The sequence below is a fragment of the Salmo salar genome, chromosome ssa09 (genome assembly GCF_905237065.1).
Source record: "Salmo salar chromosome ssa09, Ssal_v3.1, whole genome shotgun sequence".
NCBI lineage: Eukaryota > Metazoa > Chordata > Actinopteri > Salmoniformes > Salmonidae > Salmo > Salmo salar.
In genome coordinates this window covers 85,496,247-85,511,521 of record NC_059450.1, presented here as the reverse complement: position 1 = coordinate 85,511,521, position 15,275 = coordinate 85,496,247, and the positions used below count along the sequence as shown (strand labels likewise).

At 43.1% G+C, this 15,275-nt stretch overlaps 1 protein-coding gene across 4 annotated transcripts in view; it reads right to left on the bottom strand.

Moving 5' to 3' along the window:
- LOC106612181 (glutamate receptor 3) overlaps positions 1-15,275 on the bottom strand; it is a 212,511-nt gene that overhangs the window by 136,950 nt on the left and 60,286 nt on the right. For all 4 annotated transcript variants that reach the window (XR_006771069.1, XR_006771070.1, XM_045724148.1 and 1 more), the window contains exon 3: positions 6,589-6,828. Coding sequence is in view for 2 of the 4 variants with exons in the window: in XM_045724148.1 (XP_045580104.1) it covers positions 6,589-6,828 (240 nt within the window). In the remaining 2 variants the exon portion in view is untranslated. The remainder of the gene's footprint in view (positions 1-6,588; positions 6,829-15,275) is intronic.

Here is a 15,275-nt window from a genome sequence, read left to right as displayed (position 1 = left end):
GATCCGCTTCGGGAAAGTTGTATTTCTGGTCGTAATGTTGGTAATGTTGACATTGCTCTTATATGCAATAGTTCTTCCCGGCTGTATGTAATAACACTTAAGATTTCCTGGGGTAACAATGTAAGAAATAATACATAGAAAAACAAAATACTGCATAGTTTCCTAAGAACTCGAAGTGAGGAGACCATTTCTGTCGGCACCATGGTTTGCCTTCCCCGTCTGACTTTATTAAAACAATAACGATGCCTTCCCCCTGTCTAACTTTATTAAAACAATAACGATGTCTTCACCCAGTCTAACTTTATTAAAACAGTAATGATGCCTTCCCCCAGTCTAACTTCATTAAAACAGTAACAATGTGTTCCTCCAGTCTGACTTTATTAAAACAGTATCGATGTCTTCCTACAGTATGACTTTATTAAAACAGTAACGATGTCTTCCCCCAGTCCAACTTTATTAAAACAGTAACGATGCCTTTCTTCAGTATAACTTTATTAAAACAGTAACAATGCCTTCCTCCAGTCCAACTTTATTAAAACAGTAACAATGCCTTCCTCCAGTCCAACTTTATTAAAACAGTAACAATGCCTTCCTCCAGTCAGTCTCTGCTCCTCTCCTTCCTATGTGGTTGTATTACCAGGGGAGCTGGTCTATCTGATTACCTGGGTGTAAGGAGGGCAAAGAGATGCTGCTTCACACACACACACACACACACACACACACACACACACACACACACACACACACACACACACACACGAGAGAGAGAGGGTATAGCACTTGACAGACTCAAACAAACACACACACACACTACTTGAGACATCGGTTTACCTGATGAGCCATTTATCAGAGCCTGACTGAGTCCTGGATGGAGAGCATCAATTAAGCCCTTAAATCCTCTCTGGGGGATAATGTCCTCACTCTAATAAGGGATTGCCTTACACATACAGCTGTATAGGGGTGTGTCTGTTTGGCATGCATATGGGGAGTTGCTCTTACACAGGTAAAGGCAAGTAAATCAATGGTGTTTTCTAAACTCGGCTCTCACTTTCTCTCTCTGGTCTAGGGACAGACAGACAGACAGACAGACAGACAGACAGACAGACAGACAGACAGACAGACAGACAGACAGACAGACAGACAGACAGACAGACAGACAGACAGACAGACAGACAGACAGACAGACAGACAGACAGACAGACAGACAGACAGACAGACAATGGAGAGTCCGAGCCTGTTCGTTTGTAGATGTGTTCAAGGATGTGTGGGTTGTGTTTTGGAGCAGTACACTACAGTACAGCAGCGTCCTCAGGGAGAGGAGGTCCAGGGTACATCCCAAATGGCACCATTTTCCCTATATAGTGCACTACTTTTGAACAGTATTCCCTATATAGTGCACTACTTTTGACCAGAGCTCTGTACAGTAGCAGAGAGAGAGAGAGAGAGAGAGAGAGAGACAGGTTCCTCCAAGCGTGTCTATCTGGAAGTCACAATCTTTCATTAATGAGCAAATAAACATTTAACTCAATGAGTGTGTGTGTGTGTATGTGTGTGTGTGTGTGTGTGTGTGTGGGTGTGTGTGAGGCTAACCAAGGTGCAAACCACGAGGTGAAGAGTAAATGTGATGTGTGGGAATAGACATGACGCTACTGTCTAGAGGAGGGAATAGACATGACGCTCCTGTCTAGAGGAGGGAATAGACATGACGCTACTGTCTAGAGGAGGGAATAGACATGACCCTACTGTCTAGAGGAGGGAATAGACAGGACGCTACTGTCTAGAGGAGGGAATAGACATGATGCTACTGTCTAGAGGAGGGAATAGACACGATGCTACAGTCTAGAGGAGGGAATAGACACGATGCTACAGTCTAGAGGAGGGAATAGACACTATGCTACAGTCTAGAGGAGGGAATAGACCTGATGCTACTGTCTAGAGGAGGGAATAGACCTGATGCTACTGTCTAGAGGAGGGAATAGACATGACGCTACAGTCTAGAGGAGGGAATAGACATGACGCTACTGTCTAGAGGAGGGAATAGACCTGACGCTACTGTCTAGAGGAGGGAATACACATGACGCTCCTGTCTAGAGGAGGGAATAGACATGACGCTCCTGTCTAGAGGAGGGAATAGACATGATGCTACAGTCTAGAGGAGGGAATAGACCTGATGCTACTGTCTAGAGGAGGGAATAGACCTGACGCTACTGTCTAGAGGAGGGAATACACATGACGCTACTGTCTAGAGGAGGGAATAGACATGACGCTCCTGTCTAGAGGAGGGAATAGACATGACGCTCCTGTCTAGAGGAGGGAATAGACATGACGCTACTGTCTAGCGGAGGGAATAGACATGATGCTACTGTCTAGAGGAGGGAATAGACATGATGCTACTGTCTAGAGGAGGGAATAGACATGATGCTACTGTCTAGAGGGAATAGACCTGATGCTACTGTCTAGAGGAGGGAATAGACCTGATGCTACTGTCTAGAGGAGGGAATAGACATGATGCTACTGTCTAGAGGAGGGAATAGACATGATGCTACAGTCTAGAGGAGGGAATAGACATGATGCTACTGTCTAGAGGAGGGAATAGACATGATGCTACTGTCTAGAGGAGGGAATAGACATGACGCTACTGTCTAGAGGAGGGAATAGACATGACGCTACTGTCTAGAGGAGGGAATACACATGATGCTACTGTCTAGAGGGAATAGACCTGATGCTACTGTCTTGAGGGAATAGACCTGATGCTACTGTCTAGAGGGAATAGACATGATGCTACTGTCTAGAGGGAATAGACCTGATGCTACTGTCTAGAGGAGGGAATAGACCTGATGCTACTGTCTAGAGGAGGGAATAGACATGATGCTACTGTCTAGAGGAGGGAATAGACACGATGCTACTGTCTAGAGGAGGGAATAGACATGATGCTACTGTCTAGAGGAGGGAATAGACATGATGCTACAGTCTAGAGGAGGGAATAGACATGATGCTACTGTCTAGAGGAGGGAATAGACCCGATGCTACTGTCTAGAGGAGGGAATAGACATGATGCTACTGTCTAGAGGAGGGAATAGACATGATGCTACTGTCTAGAGGAGGGAATAGACATGACGCTCCTGTCTAGATGAGGGAATAGACATGATGCTACTGTCTAGAGGAGGGAATAGACATGATGCTACTGTCTAGAGGAGGGAATAGACATGATGCTACAGTCTAGAGGAGGGAATAGACATGATGCTACTGTCTAGAGGAGGGAATAGACATGCTACTGTCTAGAGGAGGGAATAGACATGACGCTACTGTCTAGAGGAGGGAATAGACATGATGCTACTGTCTAGAGGAGGGAATAGACATGATGCTACTGTCTAGAGGAGCGAATTTCTCTGCACTATAATAATACATAAGAGGAATGACAGAATATATTTGACTTAACACTCCACATCACTGCACCAAACCCTGGCTACATGTTGGTATGTTGTCACCTAACATCTAAGAAAGAGCGCAATATCTCTTAATTAATACAAATAACTATCCCCTAAAGGTATAGAGCGTAGTTTCTACTCTGAAATATATGCTCGACTGCAGCAACAACAGCTGTAGCACACACCTAATTTAAGATGAGAAACAAGCCACAACCAACCCCCGTGATTAAACAGAGATTAGGCAACACATTAAGGATGTGACATACTGCACCCAAAGCTTAGTTACAATGACATACTGCACCCAAAGCTTAGTTAGAATGACATACTGCACCCAAAGCTTAGTTACAATGATATACTGCACCCAAAGCTTGGTTACAATGATATACTCCATCCAAAGCTTAGTTACAATGATATACTCCACCCAAAGCTTAGTTACAATGATATACTGCACCCAAAGCTTAGTTACAATGATATACTCCACCCAAAGCTAGTTACAATGAATACTGCACCCAAAGCTTAGTTACAATGATATACTGAACCCAAAGCTAGTTACAATGATATACTGCACCCAAAGCTTAGTTACAATGATATACTGCACCCAAAGCTTAGTTACAATGATATACTGCACCCAAAGGTTAGTTACAATGATATACTCCACCCAAAGCTAGTCACAGTGATATACTGCACCCAAAGCTTAGTTACAATGATATACTGCACCCAAAGCTTAGTTACAATGATATACTGCACCCAAAGCTTAGTTACAATGATATACTCCACCCAAAGCTAGTTAGAATGACATACTGCACCCAAAGCTTAGTTACAATGATATACTGCACCCAAAGCTTAGTTACAATGATATACTCCACCCAAAGCTTAGTTACAATGATATACTGCACCCAAAGCTTAGTTACAATGATATACTCCACCCAAAGCTAGTTACAATGAATGCTGCACCCAAAGCTTAGTTACAATGATATACTGCACCCAAAGCTAGTTACAATGATATACTGCACCCACAGCTTAGTAACAATGATATACTGCACCCAAAGCTTAGTTACAATGATATACTGCACCCAAAGCTTAGTTACAATGATATACTCCACCCAAAGCTTAGTTACAATGATATACTGCACCCAAAGCTTAGTTACAATGATATACTGCACCCAAAGCTTAGTTACAATGATATACTGCACCCAAAGCTTAGTTACAATGATATACTCCACCCAAAGCTTAGTTACAATGATATACTGCACCCAAAGCTTAGTTACAATGATATACTGCACCCAAAGCTAGTTACAATGATATACTGCACCCACAGCTTAGTAACAATGATATACTGCACCCAAAGCTTAGTTACAATGATATACTGCACCCAAAGCTTAGTTACAATGATATACTCCACCCAAAGCTTAGTTACAATGATATACTGCACCCAAAGCTTAGTTACAATGATATACTCCACCCAAAGCTAGTTACAATGAATACTGCACCCAAAGCTTAGTTACAATGATATACTGAACCCAAAGCTAGTTACAATGATATACTGCACCCAAAGCTTAGTTACAATGATATACTGCACCCAAAGCTTAGTTACAATGATATACTGCACCCAAAGGTTAGTTACAATGATATACTCCACCCAAAGCTAGTCACAGTGATATACTGCACCCAAAGCTTAGTTACAATGATATACTGCACCCAAAGCTTAGTTACAATGATATACTGCACCCAAAGCTTAGTTACAATGATATACTCCACCCAAAGCTAGTTAGAATGACATACTGCACCCAAAGCTTAGTTACAATGATATACTGCACCCAAAGCTTAGTTACAATGATATACTCCACCCAAAGCTTAGTTACAATGATATACTGCACCCAAAGCTTAGTTACAATGATATACTCCACCCAAAGCTAGTTACAATGAATGCTGCACCCAAAGCTTAGTTACAATGATATACTGCACCCAAAGCTAGTTACAATGATATACTGCACCCACAGCTTAGTAACAATGATATACTGCACCCAAAGCTTAGTTACAATGATATACTGCACCCAAAGCTTAGTTACAATGATATACTCCACCCAAAGCTTAGTTACAATGATATACTGCACCCAAAGCTTAGTTACAATGATATACTGCACCCAAAGCTTAGTTACAATGATATACTGCACCCAAAGCTTAGTTACAATGATATACTCCACCCAAAGCTTAGTTACAATGATATACTGCACCCAAAGCTTAGTTACAATGATATACTGCACCCAAAGCTAGTTACAATGATATACTGCACCCACAGCTTAGTAACAATGATATACTGCACCCAAAGCTTAGTTACAATGATATACTGCACCCAAAGCTTAGTTACAATGATATACTCCACCCAAAGCTTAGTTACAATGATATACTGCACCCAAAGCTTAGTTACAATGATATACTGCACCCAAAGCTTAGTTACAATGATATACTGCACCCAAAGCTTAGTTACAATGATATACTCCACCCAAAGCTTAGTTACAATGATATACTGCACCCAAAGCTTAGTTACAATGATATACTGCACCCAAAGCTTAGTTACAATGATATACTGCACCCAAAGCTTAGTTACAATGATATACTGCACCCAAAGCTAGTTACAACAACATACATTTCTTCCAGTTATAAAGCAGATGGAGTTTGTGAAGGGCCTGTAGATTACATTACACAGTGCTTATAGAATGTCGCCCACTTCCTTGTTTCAAGTAGGTAATGTTCCAGCACATTAGATCATGTACAGTATACTTTGTCATTTTGGCCATGAATATTATCAACGTTGACGATGTCAACTGTTTCAAGGGCACCCCTAAGAGTCAATACTTAAAACCCTCAACAAAACCATGTCCAAGTCTATGGTAGAACCAGCCTGTCAAACCTTACCTACCGCTGTCTGTATTGTATGTTAAATTACGTGACAATATCTACTATTATCAATGATACTGCAGTCAAAAACGACTTCAAGAGCATCTAGCTCTGTCTGTGTGTTCACCCCACACCCTGAACTATATCAAGGCCTGTGATGGCATGGCACCTAGCTCTGTCTGTGTGTTTACCTCACACCCTGAACTATATCAAGACCTGTATCCTTGGACTATATGACGGCCTGTGATGGCATGGCACCTACCTCTGTCAGTGTCGTAGAGGTATACAAATTTCTGCCACTTGTAGTGTGACAGCAGGCTGAGGACGGCCCCACGCAGTGCAGGTCTCATCTGGATGACAAACTGCACTTCGTTGTCGGTGGGGTAACTGGGCGTGACGAAGGAGGTGTGGAGCGCCCCACAGAATGACGTCAGGGTGTTCATTGACTTTTTATCGTAGAAGCCGAAGATGGCATAGACCCCTCGGGAGAACTGAGAGCAGACTGGAGAGAGAGGGAGAGGGGGAGGGAGGGAGGGAGGGAGGCGTTAGGATGCTTAAGAGAGACAACAAGATCAGACACACACCCACACAAATGTCAAGTGTTTGAAAACGCAAACATCTTTGGTAGCTACAGTGTAGAAAATCTATAACAGCCAATTTGTGGAATGAGATCTTGCAGTAAGACCAGCATTACTCTTCATCAGTCAGCCTATCTGCATTGGATGACATTTATTCAGCTGGGGAAACCACTTGCATTTATTTGTAGATCTGTCATGTTTTCTGGTGAGACCTCAGAATCTGGCAGCAATAAAGACACCGACAATGTCGTAAATAGCACACTATTTAAAGTGCACTACTTTTGACCAGGTCTCATAGGGCTCTGTCAAAAGTAGTGCACTACAAAGGGAATAGAGAAACACATGTTTTAGTCAAGACAGACCAGGGACTTTTGCGACTATTCTATTGGTTCCATTGCGCCAGGCAAGCTCAATCAAACCCAGATCAAGTATTTGAAATAATTTCAGATAGTATTTGGTGAAGGTTTGGTGAAGGAACATGTGGCTGATGGTGTGGCTAACCTAACGTAGCATGCGTAGAAACACACCTCAGCTGAGTCCCCACTTCCGTTTTTCAGAGGAAACTGAACTCAGGTTGATAATACTGTATCCCTGAAAACAAGAAACATCTGATTTCATTTATTTTTTTATTTAACTAGGCAAGTCAGTTAAAACCTGTTAGGGCTAGGGGGCAGTATTGACACGGCTGGATAAAAAACATACCCGATTTAATCTGGTTACCACTCCTACCCAGTAACTAGAATATGCATATACTTATTACATATGGATAGAAAAGACCCTAAAGTTTCTAAAACTGTTTGAATGGTGTCTGTGAGTATAACAGAACTCAAATGGCAGGTCAAAACCTGAGAGATTCCTTTACAGGAAGTGGCCTGTCTGACCATTTCTTGAACTTCTTTTCCATCTCTATCTTTTACTAAGGATCTCTGCTCTAACGTGACACTTCCCACGTCGTCCATAGGCGCTCAGAGCCCGGGAAAAAACAGAATGTCGTCATTCCAGCCCCAGGCTGAAACACATTATCGCCTTTCTCAAGTGGCCGATCAAGGGACTCTGGGCTTATGCGCGTGACCCGACCGCCCCCGCCTTTGTGATTTTTTTCCTCTGTTTGCCGAAAAGGAGATTCCCTGTCGGAATATTATCGCTTTTCTACGAGAAAAATGGCGTAAAAATTGATTTTAAACAGCGGTTGACATGCTTCGAAAGTACGGTAATGGAATATTTAGAATTTTATTGTCACAAATTGCGCCATGCGCGCGACACTTCTTTACCATTTCGGATAGTGTCTGGAACGCATACGAACAAAACGCCGCTATTCGGATATAACGATGGATTATTTTGGACCAAACCAACATTTGTTATTGAAGTAGCAGTCCTGGGTGTGCATTCTGACGAAGACAACAAAAGGTAATCAAACTTTTATAATAGTAAATATGATTATGGTGAGTGCTAAACTTGCCGGGTGTCTAAATAGCGAGCCCGTGATGCCTGGGCTATGTACTTAGAATATTGCAAAATGTGCTTTCACCAAAAAGCTATTTTAAAATCGGACATATCGAGTGCATAGAGGAGGTCTGTATCTATAATTCTTAAAATAATTGTTATGCTTTTTGTGAACGTTTATCGTGAGTAATTTAGTAAAATGTTAGCGAATTCCCCGGAAGTTTGCGGGGGTATGCTAGTTCTGAACGTCACATGCTAATGTAAAAAGCTGGTTTTTGATATAAATATGAACTTGATTGAACAAAACATGCATGTATTGTATAACATAATGTCCTAGGGTTGTCATCTGATGAAGATCATCAAAGGTGAGTGCTGCATTTAGCTGTCTTCTGGGTTTTGGTGACATTATATGCTGGCTTGAAAAATGGGTGTCTGATTATTTCTGGCTTGGTACTCTGCTGACATAATCTAATGTTTTGCTTTCGTTGTAAAGCCTTTTTGAAATCGGACAGTGTGGTTAGATTAACGAGAGTCTTGTCTTTAAATAGCTGTAAAATAGTCATATGTTTGAGAAATTGAAGTAATAGGATTTTTAAGGTTTTGAGAATCGCGCCACAGGCTGCAAGTGGCTGTTACGTAGGTGGGACGCAAGCGTCCCACCTAGCCCATAGAGGTTAAGAACAAATTCTTATTTACAATGACTGCCTACACCGGCCAAACCCAGACAACGCTGGGCCAATTGAGCTCGGCCCTATGGGACTCCCAATCATGACCGGTTGTGATACAGCCTTTCAACGGGTGGTATGGATGATCTACACAACGCTACCACTGTGTCATACACTTGAAAGAGATAGGCTTTCCATGTGTTCCAATTGGAAAATCAAGCTTTCTGACTGGCTAATAAAGTGCTCCGAACATCTCCAAGCCTCTGGAATGATACAGATGGCTGAGCAGTGGAAACATCCAATCACGTCTCCTGTTTAATGGCATGTTGAACATTGGGGATGTTAGAATGCAACAGCTAGAATGTACAACGCTGTAGTGGAAAGGTCCCCATTCTCATCGATGGGGCTGTAGTGGAGCAGGTCCCCATTCTCATCGACGGGGCTGTAGTGGAGCAGGTCCCCATTCTCATCGACAGGGCTGTAGTGGAGCTGGTTGATATCTTCAAGTTCCTTAACTTCCACATCACCAACAAACTAACATGGTCCAAACACACCAAGACAGTCATGAAGAGGACACGACAAAACCTATTCCCCCTCAGGAGACTGAAAAGACTTGGCATGGTTCCTCAGATCCTCAAAAGATTCTACAGCTGCACCATTGAGAGCATCCTGATGGGTTGCATCACTGCCTGGTATGGAAACTGCTCGGCCTCCGACCGCAAGGTACTACAGAGGGTAGTGCGTACGGGCCGTACATCACTGGGGCCAAGCTTCCTGCCATCCAGGACCTCTATACCAGGCGGTGTCAGAGGAAGGCCCTAAAAATTGTCAAAGACTCCAGCCACCCTAGTCATAGACTGTTAACTCTGCTACGGCACGGCAAGCGGTACCGGAGCGCCAAGTCTAGGTTCAAGAGAATTCTAAACAGCTTCAACCCCCAAGCCATAAGACTCCTGAACATTCAATCAAATGGCTACCCCCCCTTTTACACTGCTGCTACTCTATGTTATTATCTATGCATAGTCACTTTAATAACTCTACCTACATGTACATATTACCTCATGTCGTGTCTTTGGCATCATTAAAACTGAAGACCTATTTATCAAATAACTCTCTGTAATTATTATTACGTGATCAAACTGATTAATCATGTAACTGTAATTAACTAGGAAGTCGGGGCACCAAGGAAAATATTCAGATTACAAAGTTATAATTTTCCTAATATAATATTTTAATATCTGATCAATTAGTCTTCAATTTAGTGAATTATGATTTACCTCACGTTAGTCTCATTCCAAATGTCATAAATTGTTGGTTATCTGCACGAACCCAGTCTTCACTATGAGTAATCCATGCATCAATTGTCTTAAAATCATTTATTTACTAACTAAGTAATTCACAGAAATGCATAACAAACAGTCAAAGTAAATATGGTTACAAAGAAATGATAGGAGAATGTGCCCTAGTGGGCTAAACCGGCATGGCGGCTTGTTAGACAAAAGGGGAGTGGGGGGTCAACTGAGGAGACACTACAGAGTTGAATATTATAACAATTGAAATGATAACCCTTTGCACATGAATGCTCACTCATTCGGGAATAATTGCAATCAATATATATATATTTACGCTCAGTGTGTCGTCGGGATCTCTGTTGAAAAGTTTGTTTCTGTTGGAGAGTTTGTCCACCCTCTCTCGCTCTCTGTCGTGGTTAGAATGGATAGTTCAGAGTGACATTCATTCATGTCGTTATAGAATAGGTGTTTCGGTGGTTGTCGGTCTTCGCGTTCAATAATACCGAATTCCTAGCTGCAGACTAGTAATTAATATCAAAGACTTGATCTTATTCTATCGGTATCGATAGTCTAAGAGTTTCACCATGTGGTATGGTTAAAAGTTCAGCAAGAGAAATGCATGGTCAAACCTTGGCCCTCTCGTTATCGAGGTAAGCTGGTCTCCTCTCAAAACTTGGCCCTCTCATTTTCGAGGTAAGCTGGTCTCCTCTCAAACCTTGGCCCTCTCGTTATCGAGGTAAGCTGGTCTGAAGTGGGAAATCATCTCACAAATAGCTTCATCCTTATTCATTCATTTTATACAACAATTAGATGTAAGCCTCATAACTGAGGCTATTATATAAACAGCGTTATGGTAACGTGGCCGTATTGTCTCTCATGAGTTTCACAAAATTGTAAAAAAACGGACCAGTTCGTAGCTGGATTCTTCACCGATCTTTTATACATTCTCCAGAACAGAAATATTGTTCGGACCTCCAGTTCTGTGAGGTGGAAGAAATTCCTTTGTTCTCTCTATGAAAACTCACTCTCTCTCTCTATACTGTGGCCATGAGGAGATAGCCTCCTCCAGGAATTTACATCCTCTCTGACCACAGCAGCCTGGGTGTAGGAGACAGAGGGAGATGGTGCAGAGGTAGGGGGATGGTGCTCGCTGTGTCTAAAGAGGGCAACATCATGACATTCAATTACCTCAACTAACCAGTGCCCCCACACATTGACTCTGTACCGGTACTCCCTGTATATAGCCTCGCTATTGTTGTCGTTGTTATGCTGGTCTTTAATTATTTGTTACTTTTATTTCTTTTTTGGGGGGGGGATTTTTCTTAAAACTGCATTGTTGGTTAAGGCCTTGTAAGTAAGCATTTCATTGTAAGGTCTACACCTGTTGTATTCAGCGCATGTGACAAATACAATTTTATTTGATAACGCCTGAAGAAAATCTGAAGAGGCACAAAGTACGTGAGAATGGCAGGGGGGTGTTGTGTAGGGGTCTAGGTCCCCCTTCTAGAAGTTGGAGAATTTTGCACCTGAAACTACATTTTCTTGCAATCTAAAGCCAAAATCATTATGCATAATTCTAGGTAAAAAAATACGTTCATTATTCTACAGATCTAAGCATACATCTTGAGCTGACTGGTGTTAAAAAAGTTAAGAAACTAAATATGCTTCCCTTCACCTGCTAAACTGTGTAAAAGATTGAAATCAATGTGAGTTTTTACTCAGTACATTTAGTAACTGCTTGCTTTTCTAAAGTCTACCAACCTTGCCAGCAGGCATGCCAGCTAAGATAGTTAGACAAGCTAGGTACTATAAGAGAGCATCCAATGAGAGCACCATTGAGAGCATCCTGTCTGCTGTATCACTGCCTGATATGGCAACTGCACCGCCCACAACCACAAGGCTCTCCAGAGGGTGATGCGGTCAGTCCAATGCCTGCCCTCCAGGACATCTACAGCACCCTGTGTCACAGGAAGGCCAAGAAGATCATCAAGGACCTCAGCCACCCGAGTCACGACCTGTTCACACCGCTACCATCTAGAAGATAGTCAAGGACCTCAGCCACCCGAGTCACGACCTGTTCACCCCGCTACCATCTAGAAGAAAATCGTCAAGGACCTCAGCCACCCGAGTCACGACCTGTTCACCCCGCTACCATCTAGAAGAAGATCGTCAAGGACCTCAGCCACCCGAGTCACGACCTGTTCACCCCGCTACCATCTAGAAGAAGATCGTCAAGGACCTCAGCCACCCGAGTCACGACCTGTTCACTCCGCTACCAACTAGAAGGCGGAAAGACAGTACAGGAGCATCAAAGCTGGGACCGAGGAACTGAAAAAACTGCTTCTATCACCAGGTCATTAGACTGTTATATAGTCACCACTTGCCAGCCTCCGCCCAGTACCCTGCCCTGAATGTAGTCACTGTAACTAGCCGGCTACCACCCTGTACTCAACCATGCACCTTAGAGACTGCTGCCTTATGTACATAGTCATTGAACATTGGTCTCTTTAATAATGTTTACATACTGTTTTACCGACTTCATGAGTACACTGAGTATACAAAACATTTATTCCTAATATTGACCACACACACACAGTCTTGTGCAGGTAACCTTGTGGGGACATAACATTCAGTCCCATTCAAAATCCTATTTTCCCTAACCCTAAACCAAACCTTAACCCATACCCGTCCCCTAAACTTAATCCAAAAAGCTAAACTTAACCCTAAACCTAAGCCTAACCCGTACCCTTAACCTAATCTTAACCCAAAAACCTAAACTTAACCCTAAACCTAACCCTAACCCGTACCCTTAACCTAACCTTAACCCAAAAACCTACACTTAACCTAAACCTAACCCTAACCCGTACCCTTAACCTAACCTTAACCCAAAAACCTAAACTTAACCCTAAACCTAAGCCTAACCCGTACCCGTACCCTTAACCTAACCTTAACCCAAAAACCTAAACTTAACCCTAAACCTAAGCTGTACCCTTAACCTAACCTTAACCCAAAAACCTAAACTTAGCCCTAAACTTAACCCTAACCCTAGCTCCTATTCCCTAACTCCTAACCCTAACCTAATTCTAACCTTAACCCTAAACCCCCTAGAAATAGCATGTGACCTTGTGGGAACCAACAAAATGTCCCCAGCCGGTCAAATGTGTTGGTTTACTATAACCCTAGTTAACAGTCTGTCCTGTAAGCTGGCCTGAAACCCTATTTAACATGCTGTCTTATAAGCTGGCCTGAAACCCTAGTTAACAGGCTGTCCTTTAAGCTGGCCAGGCAGTCCTGTAAGCTGGTCTGAAACCTTAGTTAACAGTCTGTCCTGTAAGCTGGCCTGAAACCCTAGTTAACAGGCTGTCCTGTAAGGTTACTCACTAGCTAGGCTGATGTTTCCTAAAGAACCCTCTCCATCCATCCAAATATTTGGGTGTCCATGTTCTCTCATGGTCTCATAACCAGAGGTTGTGTCCCAAATTGTACACTTTTCCATATATAGTGCACTACTTTCTGACCAGAGTCTTACGGACCTTTGTCAAAAGTAGTGCACTTTGTATGGAATAGGGTGCCATTTGGAACGCACATAGAGTCTTCTGTTGCCGTGGAAGGAGGGAAGAGGCCTCTGTGTGCTGATGTAAATGTCACTGTTGATTATATCTCTTTACTGGTTCTCTTCTCGTTCTCCTCTCGCTCTATGTTTGCCCCCATGTCTCTCTCTCCCTCTTGTCCTGGCTGTGTTCCCCGCCTCTGTCTGCTCTTCCCCAAGTCCCTTTGCCTTCCACTCCCCCATTTCTCTCCCTCCCTTCTCCCTATATTTCTCTCTCCATCCCTCCATCTCTCTGTTCTTCCAGACCTAAATCTGACTTGTCCTCTTTAAAGCCAGCGAAATGCTGACGCACACACACACACACACACACACGCACACACACACACACACACACACACACACACACACACACACACACACACACACACACACACACACACACACACACACACACACACACACACACACACACGAGTAGATAGCGCATAAGTGCTTGGGGGGATTGAATTGGCTCATGCCATTTAGAGCTGTGAAGCGCTTCAAACCATTTACTCAAATGCCAGCCCCTAAACTTCACCAACGCCTCGCCTCCCATTGCCCAAGATGATGGCCATGACACTTAAAGAGATGAGATGACTTCATGCTGCCAGTCTGGATGAAGTAAGATCATCCTAACTCGTTTAGGCCTTCATGCCATGAAATTTACAATGATAAAAGTAATCAAGATACTATTGACAAAAGGAGGACGGACCGATCTAGTCATCTCATCTACAGCAATAGAGTCTATTTCCAGATTTACACATGAACGACCAACATATAATTCGTTTACAAAATGAATATTGTAACGGAATTATCATTGCCTGAGGAGGTTTTCCGCTGAATAACTCCTCATCAGACATGGTTGAAGGAAAAGGTACCACCAGTCTATGTGTGTGTGTGTGTGTGTCTGTGTGCGGGTATGCGTATAGACTGTGGCGCACTGCACTACTGACAAAGCACCTTCTAATAAATCCCAGCCTGTGTGTGACTGGAGTGTGTGTTTGACTGGAGTGTGTGTTTAATGTGATGGATGAGTGGTGAGTAGGGGGTCTGGCATGAAGACCCTCTCTCACAAAGCCTAGTTAATCTGGATCTTACGCAGTCAGAGCAAAGGCTGCGGCCCACTGAACCGCAACTACAACCACTCTGTAGCTGGGGACAACCCTCTACTGCCCTATTCCTCCTCTGTAGCTGGGGACAACCCTCTACTGCCCTATTCCTCCTCTGTAGCTGGGGACAACCCTCTACTGCCCTATTCCTCCTCTGTAGCTGGGGACAACCCTCTACTGCCCTATTCCTCCTCTGTAGCTGGGGACAACCCTCTTCTGCCCTATTCCTCCTCTGTAGCTAGGGACAACCCTCTACTGCCCTATTCCTCCTCT